Source organism: Zonotrichia leucophrys, chromosome 19, assembly GCF_028769735.1.
Source record: "Zonotrichia leucophrys gambelii isolate GWCS_2022_RI chromosome 19, RI_Zleu_2.0, whole genome shotgun sequence".
Classification (NCBI taxonomy): domain Eukaryota; kingdom Metazoa; phylum Chordata; class Aves; order Passeriformes; family Passerellidae; genus Zonotrichia; species Zonotrichia leucophrys.
The window spans coordinates 5087532-5108968 of NC_088188.1; the positions used below are offsets into that span (position 1 = coordinate 5087532).

The 21437-nt window shown below is 51.7% G+C and overlaps 1 protein-coding gene across 1 annotated transcript in view; it reads left to right on the top strand.

Moving 5' to 3' along the window:
- Nucleotides 1–20210, top strand: part of CUX1 (cut like homeobox 1) — a 271868-nt gene extending 251658 nt beyond the window's left edge. Inside the window, exons 15-23 of the mRNA XM_064729553.1 lie at nucleotides 7354–7490; nucleotides 8501–8567; nucleotides 9944–10056; nucleotides 10635–10751; nucleotides 12944–13027; nucleotides 13680–13736; nucleotides 15688–15768; nucleotides 18321–18385; nucleotides 18803–20210. Of these exons, the coding sequence (XP_064585623.1) occupies nucleotides 7354–7490; nucleotides 8501–8567; nucleotides 9944–10056; nucleotides 10635–10751; nucleotides 12944–13027; nucleotides 13680–13736; nucleotides 15688–15768; nucleotides 18321–18385; nucleotides 18803–18863 (782 nt within the window). The 3' untranslated portion in view covers nucleotides 18864–20210. The remainder of the gene's footprint in view (nucleotides 1–7353; nucleotides 7491–8500; nucleotides 8568–9943; nucleotides 10057–10634; nucleotides 10752–12943; nucleotides 13028–13679; nucleotides 13737–15687; nucleotides 15769–18320; nucleotides 18386–18802) is intronic.
- The last annotated feature ends 1227 nt before the right edge of the window (nucleotides 20211–21437 follow it).

Sequence of the window (21437 nt, forward strand, 5' to 3'; positions counted from 1 at the left end):
CCCTTCTTGTATGAAATCTCTCTCCTTACAGGGTGAATTTATTAAGCAGTGCTGGGTTTCTTTGCTGGCAGCTGTTTATTTTGGAGTGGCTGGGCCAGGAGGAAGGGGAAGGAGAAATCCTTCAAACCTTCCCTTCCCAGCAGGCCCTCAAAATGTGAAAAGAAAAGGGGGAAAAGCAGGGGAGGGAGAAGAAATCTCACCTGGAAGAGAAACCCAGAGAGGTGGGAGGGTGTGATGGTGTTCACAGGGGTCTGAGGATGAGGGAGGAGATGAGGATCTGACTCCATATTTCAGAAGACTGAGTTATTATTTTATTATATATATTACATTACAACTATACTAAAAGAATAGAAGAAAGGATTTCATCAGAAGGCTAGCTAAGAATAGAAAAAGAAGGAATTATAACAAAGACTTGTGGCTTGGACAGAGTTTGAGCCAGCTCCTTGTGATTAGCCATTAATTAGAAACAACCACATGAGACCAATCACAGATGCACCTGTTGCATTCCACAGCAGCAGATAATCAATGTTTACATTTTGTTCCTGAGGCCTCTGAGCTTCTCAGGAGGAAAAGTCCTAAGGAAAGGATTTTTCAATAAAAGATGTCTGCGACAGGAGGGAGCCCCCAGAGAGTCATGGAATGGTTTGGGTTGGGAGGGACCTTTAAAGGACATTTCCCACTGTCCCAGGCTGCTCCAAACCCCATCCAGCCTGGCCTTGGACATTCCAGGGATCCAGGGCCTGCCCACCCTCATCATAAAAAAACCCCAACTTCCTTAGAACTCAGCTGAATCTGCTCTCTTTTAGTTGAAAACCATCCCCTCTTGTCCTGCCATGCTGCACTTTGGTGGCTCCTTCTCTCTTCCCCAAGGGCATTTTCCAAGCTGGCCCTGAGGAGAGGGCAGCAGGAGCTCAGAGTGATGCTGATGTTGGGATGAGCTTGGCAGTGGGGCTTTTCCTTGTGCTTCCTTTGGCACTTGGGCAGATAAGTCTCAAATGTTGTTCTCAGGGTGTTGGACATTGTCTGCTCTGTCCTTGTCCCTGTTTTCTCTTGTCTCTGGCAGCACATGGAAGTAAAACTGAGCAGGGCTGTTCTTGCTGCCCTCACTGGTGCCAGTGCCATCCTTTGCTGCCTGGAGCTGCTCATCTTCTGAAGGTCCTTCCTTCATCCCTGAGGGACCTCACTGATGGTCCTGATGTCTTCTCTTACAACTCTGTATCTGCAGAGGAACCTCATCTCTGCACTCCTGGAGCTTTTCCAGGCCTGGTACCTGTGCCTGGAGACAGGGAGATGTGCTAGAACTTACAGATGGCTTTTAGAGTTGTCATCATTCCTCTCTTTCCATCCTCTCCTTGCTTTTTCTGCAGAGGGTCTGATCAGGGAATGCCCTCCTGGCAGGTACAGATGGACCAGGACAGCCCAGAAGCAACATTGCAGCCTGAGATGATTCCCAGGTTAATAATCCAGGAATTCTGGCTACTCAGGAACTCTTGGAGCTGCCTGACCTTTCCTCCCTCCCTGGAGATTTCTACAAAAGTTGCTTTAAAAAGTCCCAAAATCCCAATTCCTTTGTGTTTCTGTTGCATTGGTGACATCTCTGGAGCACTTGGTCTTTATTTACTCTGGGAACATTTTTGGAGCAGTGCAGTCCCTTTGAATGTTTTTTTGACTGATTTTTCTTTGTCTGATGGGAGGGGAGATGTTCAGCTGGGCTTTTGCATTACAACCTCCTCTTCAGCCTTTCCTTCTGAGCAGGTTTGCACCTCAGAGCCCACAGACACGGTTTTGGTGACTTGTAGAAAGAAATCTTCCATCATTCCTTGCTCCCTGTCCTGTTCCTCAGCAGTGGTGGCCCCAAGGAAAAGGCTTTGCATGAAGCTGAGGTGGGTTGAGTGACTCCCACACACCCTGGCCAGGCAGAAATGTCCCTCAAATGTTGTCCCTCACCATGAAAAGGTCAAGACAGAGCTGGAGCCATCAAGCTGTGCAATGGTGAAAGGCCTCTGACAACCTCGCTGTTGCAGGAAGGGTTTTGGCTCAGACTTTTCTGCCTTGGCATCTTCACAGAGCAAAAAAAGAAGGCAGAGAAAATCACTTTGTGCATGCAGGGCTGAATCTGCAGCCTTTGGATCGAGTGCTCCTCATCCCTGCAGCTACAAAGAGCAGGGTCAAGGTCGAGTCATCTCCCTTGATTCAAAGCAGGACTTTGGGCAATAACAGCCTTTTCCAGACTTCCTTAAAAGCCAAATGCCAAGTGTTTCAAGAGCCTGAAATTGGGCCTGGGTTTATGTGTAAACCTTGGGAGCTCTGGCATCAGGCAGAGCCGGAGGTAAGACTTTGTTGGCTTGGAAAGGCTCCTGCAGAGCAGTGCCAAGAAGTCTTGGCACATTTTGTTCATGGGGAAGAGCAATGATTTCAACTCAGATGTAACTGTCCAGCGTGGGGAAAGGTGAAAGAGCTGGGAAAAGCAAAGGGTCCGTGGCAGACCCAGTTTCCTGCTCCTTCCTTTGGCTCCTGCTCCTCACCCTGGCGCTCTCAGACACCCCTGTTTGTGTTGAGTGAGCTTTGAGCCTTGGTGCCAAGGTTTACTTATCTCACCATCATCTTCCTTCCAGTCAATAAAATAGACTTCAAACCTTTGAAGTAGTGGCTTTCAATGCACTTCAGTTGACTTTTCAAAGAGAGCGTGCCACATCACTTCTCAGCTTGTTTTCTTTTTCTTTTTCTTTTTTTTACAGTTATGTAAATTCAGGGAGGCCAGACAGTAAGTGGAGGGAGATTAAACAGTTCCACGAGGCAAATCAGGGTGTGAACTTGCAGAGCATCAGCTAATTTGCCATAGCTGCCCATGTGTGTGCTCCTACCCCTATCCCTTCAGCTACAGCACTCACCTCTCATCTCCTCAGGGCTCTGACGATCCACATGAGCAGTTACCCTGGTCCCATGGATGTGCAGCAAGTTCCAGCCTATCCCACCCCAAGGTGATTTATTCATCTGTCTGTATCCTCAGTAATCAAGCCACCATCTTATGGAAAGATTGCCTCTCATTTATTTATGTCTGTCCTTATAACTTCAAACTAAGTTGCTAGTATGTCTTAATTCTCTCCATCTGTGAAAACAGATGCTGTTTATTTTGGATGATTTGCCAGGGGAGCCCAGTTGCTGGGGCCTGTTCCAGGAGTCAGAGTTGCTGTTGCTGTGTGGCAGCTCTGGCTCTGGGCACTCCTGATGAGCTCCTGCATCTGCCAGGCTCTGCCCCACCAGCCTGGGCACTCCAGGAATGTTCTCTTCATAATCACTTCAAGGGTTTAACCTGCAGCTTTGGAATGGCAAGGGACTGACTGGGCTGTTCACAAGTGTAAGACTCGTGTCAATGTTTTATTCTCATTTTGGGTTTTGTTTCTTCACTGTGTGTCCCACCACATGGCCTGTGCATACAGGTCCTTGATGTTATTTCCTGAAAAATTCATCCCCGCCTTGGGCACACAGAATTCCCAGAAAAGGCATTTCTGTAGAGCATTTTCTTTGAGCAGAGGCTCTTTCTGAGGATTCATTCAGTGTTTGGCAGGGTATCATAGAATTATTAAATGGTTTGGGTTGGAAGGGAACATCACCAGGCCCAACCCCTTGCCATGGGCAGGGACAACTCCCACTGGACCAGGTTGCTCAGAGCCCCTTCCAGCCCTGAGCACTCCCAGGAATGGGAATAGTCCAGTCCCAGCTTCTGATTTTCTGTGCATCACAAAGGGAACCAGCCCTGTCTGTGCCAGGGTGGCACCAGAGCCTCTGCCAGAGCGGGGCTGCCCCATCCCTGCCCTTCTGCTCTGTTCTTCACAAGGCCATGGCAATGCCAGGCCTGGCTTTTAACACCCAGAGCTGGCAGAGCTTGAGGCTAAAGCTACTTGCTTTAAAACCCATTTTCCCCAGGACTTCACCTTCTTTGTCCCATTCCCTTCTGCAGTCGCTCTTCTCTTCCCTTTGTGTTATTTGCACATCAGAGGGGTCAGAGCAGGGCTCAGCAGCTCGGGGAGCACAAAGGCAGGTTCCTTTTGCTGGATCCAGTGCCTGAGCTGCCCTGCTCTGGCACAGCCCTGCTCCTGCTGCTGCAGGTGAAGAGTCGCTGGCACAGAAGTGCTGAGCCCGCGGGTGGCCACGGCCCCTGTGAAAGGGGAAAGTTATGATTAAAAATAAAACCCCAAAATCCAGCTGTGAGGAGTGACACGGACAGGGAGATGAGAGGGAAGCTCTGGTTGGTTGCTTTCAGTGTCAGACACTGCTCCAGCCTTTTCTGTTTCTGTGGATGGGTCCGGGGCCAAGGCCAAGTGAAAAAGGAAAGGAAAGGAAAGGAAAGGAAAGGAAAGGAAAGGAAAGGAAAGGAAAGGAAAGGAAAGGAAAGGAAAGGAAAGGAAAGGAAAGGAAAGGAAAGGAAAGGAAAGGAAAGGAAAGGAAAGGAAAGGAAAGGAAAGGAAAGGAGAAGAAGGAAAGAAAGGAGAGGAAAGAAAGGAGAAGGAGAGAAGGAAAGGAGGAAGGAAAGGGGAAAATCCCTTTAAAACTGAGAGCTTTGGTGACCCTTTTTTCTCTTAAATTGGAAAAACTCAGTCCCTGTAACTCAGAAGCCAAAAGGATCATTTAAGAGGGAGGTGCAGGAGCTGGGTCTCCTGCAGGCCCCAAAGCTCAGCTCTGCAGAGGATTTTGGGCAGGGTGGGAGGCCAGGGAACAATTCCTGCCCCAGGTAAGCTCCTGGTGGGCTCAACCTTGGGCAGGATGCTCAGCAGTGCCTCGTGCAGAATTGAGCCCCCAGCCCATGTTTGGCCAGCAATAGCTTCCCAATTACATTTTAATGCCATTTTAAAAGACAGCCAAGTGAATAATTAACCGTAGGGAAGAGGTTTTCTCCTTTCCAAATCTTGTTGATGCAAATATTTTGCATCAGGCCACCCATGTTTTGGAGCAGGCAGGGATTCCCCATTCCTGGAGAAACACTGACCTCCAGTGGGATGTGCCTTTAGCACAACTACTGCTCGATCCTTTTGTTGGGGGCTCTAAAATGTAAATATGCAGAGGGGGAAAAAATAAATCCATGTGTTGTGTTCAAAGCATGTGCCATCTCTCTTTCCCTGCAGTGAGGCTTGGTGCTTCTGAATAACATGGGGAGAGGAATGGCTTTAAAGTGAAAGAAATTTATCCAATCTAAGTTTAGATTGGAAAGGAATTATTCCCTCTGAGGGTGGGGAGACCCAAAGCAGCTGTGGCTGCCCCTGGATCCCTGGCAGAGCCCAAGGCCAGGCTGGACAGGGCTTGGAGCACCCTGGGACAGTGGGAGGTGTCCCTGCCATGGCAGGGGGTGAAATGAAAGGGGCTCTGAGATTCCATTACACCAACACAGTAATTGTCTTTCTTACTGTTTAGCTTAAAAAGACCTTTAATATCACCCTTACTCCATCACTGCCATGTCCCCAGGTGCCACATCTACCAAAAAAAAAGGGGAATTTGCACCAGCCAAGCCCCTGATTCCTGGGAAAGCAGTGTCACTGTGGGCATCACTTTGTGCCTCCATCACTGTGGCCAGGGCATCCCTCCCTGTGCAAGGAGCTCCCTCCACAGCTGTTTTCAGGGTGTGTGGAGCATTTCCCAGCCTGGCAGGACTGGGAGGGCTGGAATTGAGCTGTTACACCCTTGTCTGAAGGCTCACAGAGGGCAGGAGCCCTGAGGACAGCCTGCCCTTGCTGCTCCCCAGCCAACCCCGGCACTTCTTGCTCTCTGGCTGTTGATAAATGAGGAAATCTTTTTGCCTTCCAGCTGTCTGGAAATTAGGGGAATAATTACAACAGAATTATCAGGGAGGGACTGGAACAGATGGGACCTGAGCTCTGACCCACCTGGAGATGCAGGCACAGAGGGATGGATCCTGCATCCCCACAGTGGAGGAGCTGGCAGTGCAAAACGCCAGCTCTGAACCTGGAGCTGAGCAGGTTTGGCAGCCAGGGAGAGCCCAGACACTGCTGGCAGCCAGGGGAAAGGTGAACCAGGTCGAGTTCTGCTGCAGGACAGTTTTGGGATGGATTTGCCAATGGAACACAGGGCCTGCCCTGCAGGGCTGCAGCTCCACCGCTCCACATCTGGGCTCCTCTGGGGTTATGTGAGGGGAACAAGAGGTTTTTGTTTTGCTCCTGGAGCATTCCAGCAGTGCCTGTTGTGGTTTAGGGTGTGGGTTTTACTCTGGGGGGCAGCTGGGAACAGAGAGGGATCCTTTGTACAAGCTTGGCAGGGCGGGAACGCCGGGGGCTGCAGAGCCCAGCCCGTGCCCGGGGCAGGACTGATCCCCCCGAGCCCCTCCTGGGGTGTCCCCACCCTGCCCCAGGCCCCTGTTCCACCACCTGCCCTGTGAGAGCCTCTGCCAGCCCCAGGGCAGCTCTTCCATCCCTCTTCCCTCCCCTCTTCCCTCCCCTTTCCTGGGCACACCAGGCCTGGATCAGCTCATGGGCTCAGCTCCCTGAACCCTCTCCAGTGCCCCCACTCTGCCTCCCAGGGCACCAAAAGCACCTGGGTGATGCCTCTGAACAGCTGTGCCAGTGCTGGCAGCCGCCTCTGGCACTGGCAGGTGGCACTGGGACTGTGCCCACCCCAGGCATCCCCAGATTAAATTAACAACATCCCACTACCCCAGACACGTATTAAAAATGCTACTGAATGCCTTCATTTCATGGCAAATGTGCATTTGCTCATTTTGAAGCATCTGACAGGTTGTTCCACAGGATGGAAAGCTTCATGGTTTAACATTTTTTATTTTTCCCCTTCTCTTTAATAACTAGTCCAACTGTTGATGTAGGCCAGCCCTACATGCTCACAGCAGTAAAAGCCACCACAAGATAGATAAAAACCTACCCTGTGTCACATCCTGCTACCCATAACACCACCCTAAGCCTTAAGGAACAAGTCCTTTAAAAGCATAATACCCCTCAAAAAAATGAAATCTTTTCACAGAAAGAGTGGTCAAATACTGGAATCATCTACCCAGGGAGGTGGTGGAGTCACCATCCCTCAATGTGTTTAAAAGACTGGATGTGGCGCTGGGTGCCATGATCTAATTGAGGTGTTAGAACATGATTGGTGTTAGAACATGGGTTGGACTCCATGATCTTAAGGGTCTCTTCCAACCTAGAAATTCTGTGATTCTGTGAAATCAAACAATGAAGCTCATGAGTGAGCAGGCACTGCTGCTGTGGTCCCGGCCATGAGCACAGAGCAGGGGTGCTGCCCTGAGCTGCCCTGAGCTCCTCAGGTGGGGTTTCTCAGCCCCTTGGTGTCCCCTGGCACACTCGGGGTTGGTGACAGCCCCGCTCTGTTTTGCAGTGCGCTGTGCCGAGCTGCAGATCCAGCTGACCGAGGCCGTGGCCGGCCTGGCTGCCCAGAAGGAGCTCGTGGCCAAGCTGGAGCACGACCTGAGCACCATCCAGGCCCTGTCTGCTGTGCCACGCCCCGAGGCTGAGGTACCACGGCCCCGGGCTGCCCCTGAGCTGGCACAGGGCTCTGAGCATCCCCAGGGGCAGGGGACAGCGCCCACCTCCTCTTGGTCTCACTTTTTGGGGGGTGGTGGTGGTTGTTATATTATTATTATTATTATTATTAATAATAATAATAATAATATTAATATTATTATTATTATTATTATTATTATTATTTCTTACTCCTATATTTATTATTTATCATTATTAATGATTATTAATATTCATAATAATTATTTATGCTTAATTACTAATTTTACTATTATTAATTATTATTAATTCCCTTCCTTTTCTTACTGATAATTCGCCCAGCAGAGATGGGTGCATCTCCCCTTTGCGCCATGGGGGCATGGGAGAGTGTTCACCTCCTCTTGTTTTCAGTTTCTGGGGGATTTTTGGTGGTTACTATTATTAGTAGCAGTAGTAGTAGTAGTAGTATATATTTATTATCATTATTTATTCTTAATTACTATATTGTTATTCATTGTTATTGATATTTATTATTATAATTATTTATATCCTCTTCATTACTACTTCTTTATTACTATTATTATAGTAGAATTTCATTATTAGTTATTTTAAAATTAGTATTATTCATCAAATATTACTATTATTATCATTACCAATTTCTTATTATTTTTATCTTTATTAATGATTCTGAATATTATTAATATTATTACTATTATTATTATTATTATTATTATTTATTTATTTATTTATTTATTTATTCCTTTTCTTTCTGACAGTTCACCCAGCAGAGATGGGTGCCATGGGGAGGTGCTGGCATGGGAGGGGGTGGCACCAGGGGCACCCAGGGACCCTCCAGGCCTTTCCCTTCCCAGGGCTGGGGTTTGAGGAGGAGCCCCAGCCCCTCATCCCTGCAGAGAGCCTGCCCAGCAGGGGTGAGGCTGCAGCAGGGCCCAGGAGGGGCTGCTCTGCCCAGGCCCCTTTGGCAGGGTGGGAAATGTTGAATTTCTGCTGTTTTTGCCGCCCAGGGTGCCCCAACCCCGGGGCTGGAGCGGATCCCCGAGCCCATCAAGGAGGCCACGGCGCAGTTCTACGGTGAGGGGGCAGCCAGGCTGGGCTGGGACGTGCAGGGGGATGGAATGTAAGGAAATAAAGGTGGTGTAGAAAGTGATCTCACCCCTAAGGAGCTGCAGCTGGGCCAATGAGCAAAGATTAGGAGCAGGCCTGGCTTGAACAGGCCGCAGCTGTGACCAGTGAGAAGAAGATGCTATGAAAGAGTGGGGTGGTGTTGGGAAGGGAACTGGGGTCATTTGGCTGCTTTGTGAAGAAGGAAGAGTCAGTGCTCTGAGGAGATGCCCATGAGAAACACCAAGAAGGTATGAGGGTCATACAATAAGGAGACAACAATATGGAACCTTTGTAATAAATATAATGACTACAGGGACACCCCTCCAGGGATGGCAGCTCATGAGCCATCCCTGCTCATGGTGGCTCCCACTGGGACATTATCCATGCTGGGCAAGGTTTGCCCATCTTTTGTGTCCTCCCAGGGTTTGCCCATGTGTTGTGTCCTCCTGGGGTGCAGCAGGCACTGCCAGGCCTGATGAGCCGAGGCTGAACCCAACACCCTCAGCTCTGTGCTCTGCTTTCCCACACCAAACCCCTCCAGAGCCAGAGAGTGAAACATTTCCTGTACATCAGCATCAGGAGAAAATGAATCAAAAAAAAAAATAACAACTCCTTGCTCCTCTGGGGGAAAAAAAAATCCTTTCCTTTTTTTTTTCCTATTTTTTGCTTGGTTTTGGCTTTTTTTGTTTGTTTGTTTTGAACGGTTTTGAAAACACAAGATAAACACTATCACAGCAACAGCCCCACCAAGCTAAACAACCTGCAGCCACCCATCCTGCTCTGTGAATAACTGCTCAGTGCAGCTGGTTGAGTCATGGCCTTGGGGACACATTTCTGCTTGGCTGTCAATGCCACTGCCAGGAAGGAAGAGCAGGGGGGGAATGGCCACAGCCCCACAGAGTCCCATCAAGAGGGGCAGCCCATGTGGAACACCCAAAAAATGGGGTCCTGGGCATAGAAATGGGGTCCTGGGCATAGCAAGCTGGTGGTGGATGAGGGGTCAGGGCAGGGGAGAGAGGATTGTGGCTCTGGGGTTTTATTTTAATGCTGCAGCTGCAGCAGAGGCCAGAGGAGAGAGTCTGGCAGGGATGGGGAGGGTTGGAGTCAGGGAAAGGCAGCCGTGGGTTGCACCAAACAATGCAATTGGTTTTCCTGTCCACTTTGAGGATGAGTCCTTGAAAATAAATTTAAATAAATAAATAGATAAATAGCAGTCCATGCTGTAATAACTGGGGTTGATTTGGGTGCCCCCAAAGTCCCACAGCAGGAGGACCTTGAGCACACCCCTGGGGTGGGTGGTGGGCATCTGCCAGGTCATGTCTCACACCAAACCTCGTTCACAGGTCACCCTGCACCCCCTGGCACCCCGTTCCCTGAGGGCCAGGTGGACTCGCTGCTCTCCATCATCTCCAGCCAGAGGGAACGCTTCAGGGCCAAGAACCAGGAGCTGGAGGGGGTGAGGAGCTGGCTGGGGGGGCTGCAGGGGCCCAGCCGGCCTGGAGGCTCTGCTGGCCTGCAGGGAGCTCTGTGCCAGGCAAAAGGAAAACACATCCTGCTGTGGGCAGCAGCAAAGCCTGCCCCAGCCCTTCCCTGCTGCTGCAGCTCCAGGACAGCTCCAAACCCAAACCCATTTATCCCTCTGTCCCTGTGTCCCTCTGTCCCTGTGCTCCTGGCAGTGTTTGGGGGTGCCATGGAAAAAGCACACAGAGAATACATTCTGGGGTAACACATTGAGCTAGAGCACAAAATAACCTTTTCCAAGCTGTCTGGCTGTGTCTGCACCTCCTGTGGGTGCCACAGCCCATCCCCAAAGCCCCCCTCAGCCACCTTGGCTGCCCCAGCCCTTCTTGGGCAGGACTGGGAGCCCCCTCCTGCCACACTGGGGCAGCTCTAATTAGAGAGCAGTTTGAGTTCAAAGCCAGGGGGGTTTAATTCCTGGGGTGAAGGGGACTGAGCCCTGTCAGGGTCCCACTGTCCCCCCTGTCAGGGTGCCCCAGATCCCCTGTCAGGGTCCCATTGTCCCCCACCCTGCAGGAGAACAGGATGCTGCAGCACACAGTGCACGCCCTGCAGAGCGAGCTGGACACCCTCAGAGCTGACAACATCAAGCTCTATGAGAAGATCAAGTTCCTGCAGAGCTACCCTGGCCGGGTGAGTGTCCCCCTGTCTGTCTGTCTGTGTGTCCCTCTCTGCTGGGGCTGGGCTCACACAGCAGGCAGCCCCCAGACACAGAAATTGCACATTTCCAATGTGCAGCTCGCATGGGAGTTGGAGACAATTGGGGTGGGAAAGGTTCTCCCTGCCAGGAGGGCAGTTTAGAGCAGTGCTGGGGGATCTTATGACATCTTCAAAGCCAGAAACCCAAATTTCCTCCCTAAGTGAGCTGCTACACCCCCCTCTGATTCTCACTGCTGGCAGGTGGGGATAATTCTGCCTGACCAAAAAATTGGGACCTCCTGCAACAAACCCCTGCAGCAGAGCCTGGAAAATAATTCATCCTGTCCCACTTGTGCTCATTCCTGAGCTGCTTGTATCCAGCAGAGAGAGCTGCTCCCTGAGCAGCCAGAAGACAAAACAGAAGAAACCAGCCCAAAATCATCCCAGTAATGCCAGGGGAAGGCAGGGAAAGGGGACCAGACTTTGCTGCAGCCTGCTCTGCTCGTGCTGTGTCCCTCAGGGGTTCCTCCCTGGGGTTTGCAGGAGGCTCAGGCTCATTTCCACTGCCAGCCCTTCCCTGTCAGAGCCAGGCTCTGCTGGCCTCAGGCTTTCCTTGGAAATGCCACTCACACAGGGGACACCCATTCCCTGCCATCCTTCCCCCCTTTCCGTGCTGCCTGCACTGATCTGTTTTGTTGAGGGATATTTTAATAGCATTTGGTGCTGGGAAACTCCTGCAGCTTGAGGGACCTTATTTGGTGCCTCTCTTTATGTGCCCGTGATGACGCCAGGTCATCCCCTCTGACATTTTTTTCCCCTTTCTCCTGTGGAATATCATCTCCATGTTTATCCTCTGCCACAAGGCAACCCCTGAATGCCATTGCCATGAGCTAAAGAGCAAAGCCCTCCGTGGCAGCGTGGCAGGGGATTGCATAATTCACCCCCTAATGGGACATGTGACACGTTAAAAATACTCAGCAGAGATCACTGCGCTGGCCAGGCTGGGGCAGCTCCTCGCCCCTAAATCGGGCTCTGGGCTCATCACACTGACCCCAGGGTCGGGTTGCAGCGTGTGAGGCCTTACTAAAGGTTTACACAGAGGTGTAACAACCAGCAATGGGAGCAGGCAGGGCTCTCTGCAGGAGGAACTGGTCCAGAAAGGCCTCGGGGAGTGCAGAGCAAGTGGTGCTGTGCTGGCACAGGGAATCAGCACTGGAGCAAGGAGACAGAGCCTGCAGCACGGGCTCTTCCCAGGCTGGGTTTGGGCAGGAATGTTGTGGAATCTGCAGCTCCTGCAGAGCTGGAGGAGCAAATTCCACAATGAGAGTGTAGGGGGATACAGTATGGGTAAATGAAGGTGGTATAGAATGTCATCTTGTCCCCTAAAGAGTTGCAGCTGAACCAATTACTAAAGATTAGGAACAAGCCTGATGTTAACAGGCCACACCTGTAGCCAGTAAGAACAGTGGTGTAAAAGAGTGGATTGGTGGGAGCTGGAGGCAGATGGCTGCTGCAAGGACTAGGAACAGTCAGTGCTTGGAGGAGATGCCTACAAGAAACATTGAGGCAGCATGAAACTCTGGTGATATGGAATCCTTGCACTATAATGACAATAGGACTCTTGATGTATAAGGCAACACTGGAGGAAGGAGGAGCAGGGAAGGCTGTAGGAGCATCCTTGGGCTCGCTGCAGGCAAGGCTGTGTAAGGGGAATTATACAGGAGAAGTGTAAAGTCCATCCTGTCTGGATCCACCCAAATCTTCCCCTTCTTTCAAGGGGTTTTCTTCATTTTCCTTGCCCTTTTCCCAACCTTTAACAGCTCTGTGTTTGAGCAATGATTTCCTCCTCCTGAACCTCTGTCTCCCTCCTGCCTGGCCCAGCAGCAGAGGAATTCAGGGTGGGATTTGCAGCTCTGTGAGGATGACACAGGCGACAATTATCTCATGGAAAGGGCCCAAAATACTGAGACAAACCAACCTAAATCCATTTCACAATCCTGTGAAGAAAGGATTTTATTCTACAGCTCCTGTTGTGCTTCTCCTTTCTGATGCTGTCAGCCCCTTGGGTCAGCTCTGGGCTGTGCTGCTCCATCCTTTGGGGGTGTTTTCTCCCAAATGGGGTGGCTCTGGGTTCTGTGCTTGTGCTGGGTGTCCCTGTGGCTCTGACCCTGCCTTTGCTCCCCCAGGGCAGCAGCAGGGATGACACGGAGCAGCGCTACTCCTCCCAGTACGAGGAGCGCCTGGACCCCTTCTCCTCCTTCAGCAGGAAGGTATGAGAGGCTCCCAGCACCTCCCTCTGCACCAGCCCCTCTGTCATGGCCAGGTGAACTCCAGGGAGCTCTGACAGAATGAAACACACTCAAATGTCCTTTGCTTTCAAAAGCAAAACCAAATAAATAAAAGTTACTGTGCCCTAATGGTGGCTGAGGGTGTGACTGTTCACAGGGGTCTGAGGATGAGGGAAGAGACAAGGATCTGACTCCATGTTTCAGAAGGCTTGATTTATTATTATATATATTATATTAAAACTATGCTAAAAGAATAGAAGAAAGCTAGCCTTCTGACGAAATCCTAAGGTAAGAATAGAATAGGAAGAAATGCTAACAAAGGCTTGTGGCTTGGAGACTCTGTCCAAGCCAGCTGACTGTGATTGGCCATTAATTAGAAACAACCACATGAGACCAATCACAGATGCACCTGTTGCATTCCACAGCAGCAGATAACCATGGTTTACATTTTGTTCCTGAGGCCTCTCAGCTTCTCAGGAGGAAAACTCCTAAGGAGAGGATTTTTCATAAAAGATGACTGTGACATGGGGGTAAGGGGAAAATAGGACCATCCTGGGGCACACAGCTCCTTCCATGTTTTGCAAACCCCAAATTTGCCCTCTGAGCCTCAAAATCTTGGATGGTTTCCTTGTAGGAACGCCAGAGGAAGTACCTGAGCCTCAGTCCCTGGGATAAAGCCACGCTGAGCATGGTGAGTGGCTGCTGTGCCAGCACTGTGGGAGCTCAGGGGGTTTCAGCCCAGTGCCTGCAGGGGAATGGGGCTCTGGGGCAGGGGAAGCATCCCTGCTGTCCTGGGCAGGGTGCAGAGCACGCTGGCCATGCTGGAATTTGGGTTGGGAGCAATCCCTTCCCTCCCTTGCTGCCCAGGGCAGTGGTGGCATCACCATCCCCAGGGGCATTTCAAGGACAGGGACATGTGGCACCTGGGGATGGGGTTTGGTGCTGGGCTTGGCAGTGCTGGTTGGTCTCAAGGATTTCTGAGGTATTTCCAAGTTAGACAATCCTGATTCTATTCTATGATTCCCAGCACCTCTCCTCTGGTTTGTGACATGCTGTGGGGCTCAGGGCTGCACCCCCAGCCAGGGCAAAGCCTCCTGCATAGGAGACACCCCAGAGAGCCCCAGCACCCCACACATGTGGGGAGGAGGAGAGTGAGGGGCTGCAGAGGGTCCAGGGAAAATCTCTGCTCCACACATTGGCTTCTCATTGCGTTCTCCTTAAAAACCCCTTCCCAAGCCCTGAGCCTTCCTGCTCTGGCTCTTCCTTCCAAAAAAGCATCAGGGGAAATCCTGGGGGAGCTGCGGTGTCTGCAGCAGCAGAGGGTCCTTGTCTGAGCCCCAGAGGTGACTGCTGCCCCTGCAGGCTGCCATCTCTTAGGGTAGAACTTCCTGAGCTAAAAATGTGGAAATTATTGAGGAAATCTGACTTCTAGTGGAATTTGTGGCATTAGCAGCAGGCTCAGGATGGGGTTTTGGCTGAGTTAACCCCCAGCTCTCCAGCACAAGGGAGGTGAACGTGGGGCTGCAGAGAACACAGAGATATGCTGTAATAAAGGCAGAGCTGCAATTTGCATAAAAACCAAGCAAATGCCAACATGAATATGGATTGTGTGGCGTGCCAGCACCACGGAGAATTAATGAAAGGCATTCACACAAAAAAAAACTGACTTAGGGGAGTTCTTCCTTGGGAATATTTAAGAACATAATCTTGTTTGTTCCAGCAGCCTCCGCCGTGGCCGTGAATAGCAAAGACGATTCCAGCCCGGAATGGGTTTGGTGGGAGATCTGTGGGTTTTAATGCCAGCTCTGGAAAGCCTGCCTGGTGTTTGGGGAATGTACTTATGTCCATAATGAGTCCCTGGGTTACAGCAGGAATAAAGAGAGGCTGTGGAGGAGGGCAGGACCCGTCCTGTGCCAGCCACTCCTCTGCTGCTCCTGATTTTGGTGCTTTTGGAGGGATGGGCACGAAGGTTTTGCCACTGGGATTTGGTGTGGGGTGCCAAAAGGGCTGAGGCACCATCAGGGTCTGTCTGTGCTCAGTGACCTCTCCAAAATGAGGAGTGGAGGGAGATTCATCCTGGTTTCCACAGGTTTCCAGCCTCCTGCAAGGGTGCAGAGCAAAGCTTTGGGGACAGAGCTTGCAGAGCCACAGCCAGGGGACAGCAGGGCCCAGCTCTGGGAGCACCAGCACAGCCTTGGCTCCAGTGCCCTGCTCAGGAGGCGACGAGGGGATGCTGCAAATCACAAAGTTGCTTGAGCTCACGAATTAAAAACGTGCAAAGCTTAATTACTGCCAGGGCTTCTCTGAGGAGCAGGCACCGAGGCAGGGCTGGCACAGCAGCAGCAGGGAGAGCTGCTGGAGAGAGCTGGGCTGAAGGAGCTCAGAATCAACCCCCAGAAGGGTTTCCAGTGGGGGAAAGCCCACACTGAACCCACCTTGGTTTGGGCACATCTGGGCTGAGGCACTTGTGCAGCCACTCTGCAGGAGCATCACTGCTCAGAGCTGGGCACAAACACCCCCTCCCTGCAGGGTCTGGCAGGAACAGGCTCCCAGTGCTGGCCAGGGCTCTCCAGGGCTGTTTGGGGGAGCTGGTTCCCAGTGAGCCACATTAAACTGGGGTTTTCCATTCTGCTCTCCCACAGGGACGGCTCATCCTGTCCAACAAGACCGCTCGGACCGTGGCCTTCTTCTACACCCTGCTCCTGCACTGCCTCGTGTTCCTGGTGAGGAAATGGCCCACAGGGGTGGGCACTGAGATAAAACAGCCTGTGCTCCCCTCCAGGGGGAGTTTGAGCTGGTTTGAGATGCTGTCCCAAGCCAGAGCCCTGCAGCTGTTGTGTTGGTGGCTCTGCAGGCACAGAGGGGGACAGGGACAGGCCAAGGGATCTCCCCTTGGCTTCACAGGTGTCTTGGTTTGGAAAAACGGGAGTCTGCTAAGGAAGGCAGGAGCCTCCCCTGAAATGGAGAATGTAAAACCTCCCCACCCCTCCCAATTGCTATACATTTTAAATTAAGGGGCTCTCAGGCAAAAATATGGGAGCAGGAAATAACAGTTCTTTAATAGGGAAGAAAAAAAAAGGATAAAATAAACAATGCAGGTACACTAGAACAACACTGACAGAGTCAGAACCCAACCTGACACCCTGTGGGTCAGGGTGTTGGCGGCAGTCCCATTGGAATTGTGGCTCAGCCCTCCTGCAGTGTCAGGGGTGGTTCTGCTGGAGCAGGGATCCTGTAGAGAAGGATGGATTCTTCCTCTGAAGATCCAGTGGGAGAAGAGGCAGCTGCTGTTCCTCTGGGGAATCCAGTGGAGAAGCCGTGCTGGTGTTCCAGAACCTCCAGATTATATCCATGTAGGAATGCTTGGCTCCTCCCTCTGGGCGGAGCATCTCCCAATGGGATGTTATAGTTCTTATCAGCCATGCAGGGACATTCAATAGCTGTTATCAGCAGATGTCCCCTCCCAGGGAGGTGTGATTGTGGTCACTCAAAGAGAGAGATAAGGCAAACTGCCCACTTGACAAAGATAATCTGCCACACAGATGGTAATGGAAAACATCTTTCAATTGAAAAATTGCAAAATCCCACCCTGGGTGGGCACAGGCTTGCCCAAGGGAGGAGCTGGGAGCTGTCTGTGCGCTCAGGTTGTTCCTGGGGTCAGCCATGGGGTCGTGGTGGTGCCAGGAGCTCACACTGAGTTCAATGTGTTGCCAAGCAAGCCTCTGCTCAGTGGGGAGCAAAATTTGGGTTAATTATTATGAATCTAATACCATAGGTGATTTTAGGAATAAAATACACACCCCTGAGCCCACACTACCTGGTTCTAGACCATGTGGATCCTATTCCTGGGTGCATCCTTCACCTCCTGCCCAGTGGAATTCATTTTCTGTCTCTCCAGGGATGAGAGTCTCTGGCTCTCCCCATGCTCCTGACATGCCCTGTGGCTCCGTTTTTCTCTGGTTTTCAAGTTTTCCCATCAGGGTTGAAAGCAGAGAGGTTTGGGAGGAATGGAGGCTTTAGTCAGCCCAAATCTCCTGGGAGTTTGTCATAGTGCAAACCCCTCCTGTATCCTTGCACAGTTTCTGGGAGTTTATTTGTCATTTCAGGGAGGAAAAAAAAGCCAAACAAATCATCAATAATTAAACGAGGAAGTGAGATCAAAGCCAAATCAGAACAATATTTCTGTCCTGCTCTCAAAGTTATTTTGGTGAGGAAAGGAGCAAAGGAAATAAAAAGTTAAACATCATTAAACTTTAAAGCTCCAACCCAAAAAAAAAAAAAAGGAAAATTCATAAATATTACATGGCTGGAATGATCTTACATCATCTAGACACAAAAGAGCCTGAAATCCAGCACTGCCTGGCTGGGGATGAACTGTGTGTGCCACAGGGGACTGCAGGGAGCCCCTGCTCCTCCATCCCCACAGTGGGAGTGACATCCCTGCCACTGATCCTGGGAGACTTCAATTAATTCAATTAACCCTGGTTTGGGTTTGCTGGTGGTGTTTGTGTGGTTAGAGGGATTCCCTGGTGATAACAGCTTACAAATCCCCAAGGCTTGAATCAGTCATTTGGGCATGGGAGAGCTTCTCCCTCCTCCCAAGCCCCAGCTCTGCAATGGGAACACGGAGACACCGAGGTAAAAAGGAGCCCAGCCAAGCACTGACCTTCCTTAAGCCTGTTCCAAAAATACATCTCCATCCATGTGCAGCCCTGAGCCTTTTCCCAAGCCACCCCAGCCACAGCAGCACTGTCCCAGTAAAAATAACCCACTGGGAAAGGTCATCCTGACCATCCTGAGGGCAGCCCCTGCAGCACACTGGGGTTCCCCACGCTGGTGACCACAGAGTCACAGTGTGGGTGGGAAGGGACATTGAAAATCCTCCAGTGCCATGGCAGGGACACCTTCCACTGTCCCAGGCTGCTCCAAACCCTGTCCAGCCTGGCCTTGGGCACTGCCAGGGATCCAGGGGCAGCCACAGCTGCTCTGGGCACCCAGTGCCAGGGCCTGCCCACCCTCCCAGGGAAGAGTTCCTCCCTGATATCCCATCTAAACCTGGGAGGAATTCCTCCCTGATATCCCATCTAAACCTGGGAAGAATTCCTCCCTGATATCCCATCCAAACCTGCTCTCTATCAGTCTGAAGCCATTCCTTTGTGCTGTCACTGCACACCCATGTCCCAAGTGCCTCTCAGGGTGGGCTGGCAGGGCTGGGCTGGCACAGGCTGCAGTGATGGAGGTGGGAGCAGAGCTGATCCCATTCCTTCCCTTGCAGGTGCTCTACAAAACCGCCTGGAGCGAGAGCGTGGGCCGGGACTGCTCTGCCTTCTGTGCTAAGAAGTGAGTGAGGACAGGGCTTGCTTGGTGGGGGGCTTGGTGGTCTGCAGCAGATTTTTTTGGGCACCCCAGTGCTGGAAACAAGGCCAGTTAATTGGGCTTTAAACCCAGTGAGGGAGGGGAGAGGAAAAGCTCACAGAACAGGGCAACCACTTGTGTTCGGTTGGGTGCTCTCCAAAGCCTCTCCTGCCCAGGAGGAATCCTGATAAAGGTTTATAATCAAGGTTTATAAACATGATCCTGGAGACCTGGGGGGTGCCATGACTCCAGTTCCCTGCTGGCCATGGCTGGAGCAGAGCACAGTGCTTATCCTCAGGGAACGACCCCTTGGAATCGGTGCTGGGCTGCCCGAGCACCCTGGGGCACTGCCAGAGCACCTGGGGCTGGCTGCAGGTTAACGTGGCTCTGCCCTCTCCCCAGGTATGCTGACCACCTGCACGAGTTCCACAGGAACGGGGACGTGGCTGGGATGTGGCAGTGACAGCTGGACACGGCGCCGGAGCTGTCCCCGCTGCTGTGCTGTGCTTTGCTTTCTGCTTTGTAGGATGAAGGCAGTGATCCCCCCCACTCCTACCTGTGAAATTAAAAACCTCAGCCATAAGAGAGAATCATTTCCCAGCCCTGAGAGCTGCAGCAGTTCCCGTGCTTTCCTCAGAGAGCTCAGTCCTTAGCAGAACACGTGGAAAATGCAAGAGCAGAGGTTCCCCTCCTGCCAGACCCACATCTCTCTCCATCCTGTTTGAAGCCCAGTGCAGCACTGGGTGGGCTAAATCCAGCCAGAAATGGGGAGGAGAGGCAGCCTCCTGAGCTTGCATTGTCAGGTGTTGTGCTGTTTGAGAATTCCTGCTTTGCTCCAGCCCTGGGCATCTCCTGCCCATCCTGCTGGGCACTCACAGGTGCCCTTCTTGACCTGGAGCCCTCAGTCTGGGAATAATTAGGAATATCTAGGACTCAAAGGGCATGAAGGGAGGTGCTGCTGGTCAGGCCTGACCTCACAGGGATGCTCCAGACTCTCCTTGCTGAGATGTTTCTGCCTCTTAGGAAACCACAAGTGAAATCAAGCAATTGCTGGTGATGGGGTTTGCTGGGTGATGAGCACTGGGCTGCTAATTTGGGTTGATTTGGGGAGACAGAGGGGATTGGAGAAGCTCCAATTAAAAAGAGCAGGTCCCAGCAATCTCTCCTTCCTGCTGTGACCACATGGTGAGGGAAGGTATTGGCTTGTTAACGTGGCTCTCAATTAAAATTCCCCTCTGTAGACAGGAGAGCAGCATTGCTCCCAATTAATATTTCATTGCAGACTCCCATCCATCCCCATTCCAGTTGCTGGGAGCCAGGGCCTCTAACACAGTGTGCAGGGAAAGGCCTCACATCTGCCACGGGCAGCCAGGGTTTATTTATAGGAGCTGTGGCCAATGGCAAAATGTAAAATACTCCTAAACTGAAGGGAGGGATCAACCCTGAGGGACCAACCTGCACCTGTCCTGCTCAGCACAGGGAAAACTGAGCCCCAGTGGAGGGGAAGCAGTGAGGGGGTGATGCTGCCATGGCTGGGGCTCTCTGCACAAACCAATCCACTTCAGGTCTGGGGGAGATGAGCTTTAGCTGCCTGAAATCAGTAGATGGGAAACATGATCTAGGGAAGGGTGGGCTGCTTTTTGAGGCTTTGTTGGGAAGGTTAAAATTTGCTTTTTTTAGCAGCTGTATGTGGTGTCTTGGAATTGCAAAACTTCTGCAGCTATTCACACTTGTACTCCTCATAAATGACTTAAAATAGATGTCGAGTTCTGTTGGACAAGTGATAAAATAAACTTAGCCTTGCATTGACTGGGCTGGCTTTTGTGCTCTGTTTCCTTTTTTTTTTTCCCTTTTTTTTTTTTTTTTTGGACTTTTGATATTAAACAACTGAGAAATGTCCTGCTCCAGTGCAAGGGCAGAGTGTGCAGCTAATTTTAGAAACCCATTACAGCAGCTAAAGGCAGCGATGTCTCGCAGCGCCGCGGAGGGCAGGACCTCTGTCCCCATGTGCTGCAGCCACGTCCCAGCTGCCACCAACAGCAGCATCCCTGGGGCCTCAGGAAGCCCCTGGGGATGGAGGCACCGCGGGAATTGGGCCCAGGCAGCTCCAAACCCTGAGATATTCTGGATGTCCCCACGTGGCTGCTGGCACAGCCGCCCCAGCTGGACGGTGTCAGCTTGCCTGGCTAATTTTGGTGAGCTGCTCATGATCCTCCTCTTCCTCAGCCTCATTTCTCCTGGCTTTTCCAGCCCTGGGAGACCCCAGGCTGGCAGAGCTGGGCTGCTTTGGGCTTTAGGCACAGCTTCCTTTGTGCAAGGGGAGAGCCAGGAGCTGTTCCCCCAACACGAGGTGTTTTTACCTGGGTCTTGCCAGTCCCCTGGAGCTGCTGAATCTTGTCCCTCAGGCACAGCTGTCACCTCCTTCCATCCAAAATAACCATGACAAGCTCACTGATTTGTCCCAGAATCCCTCCCGGGGAGGGCAGGAGGTGGATGTGGGTTGTTGTTTTATCTCCTGATCTCTCAGTTTTGCAGCTTCCAGCAGCTCCCACTGCCATGGCATGGCCCTGCTCCCCTCGGCTGGCTCACCCAGCCCTGGGGACCTTGCAGCAGCCCAGGGATGTCCCCAAAGCCACTCCAATGGCCCAGCTCTGCCAAACCCTGTGTCCTGAGCTGGGCAGGGCTCTCAGGTCACTGCCCAGAGCCTCAGCCAAGTGTTCAGAGCTGAGCTGGAGCTGTACTGGGCTGCAGGGGATGCTGGTGACTCCAGGCAGAGTGTGCCAGGACAGTGGGATGTTCCTGCTCAGGACAAAACAAAACCCTGCAGTTTTGGCGCCTGGGAAGATGCCCTGCATGTGAGGGGTGTCCTGCAGTGGCCAGGCACAGGGGATGGCTCCTCCAGCCCTCAGCACCTCCTGGCATCTCCAGCCAGGCTTGGCAGTGCTGTATCCAAACCCCTTTCCTCCAGAAAAATGGCATTGGGCATCAGTTAAAGCAAGCAGGAGCCCCAGTTTCAGGTAAGAGCCCCAAAGCAGCT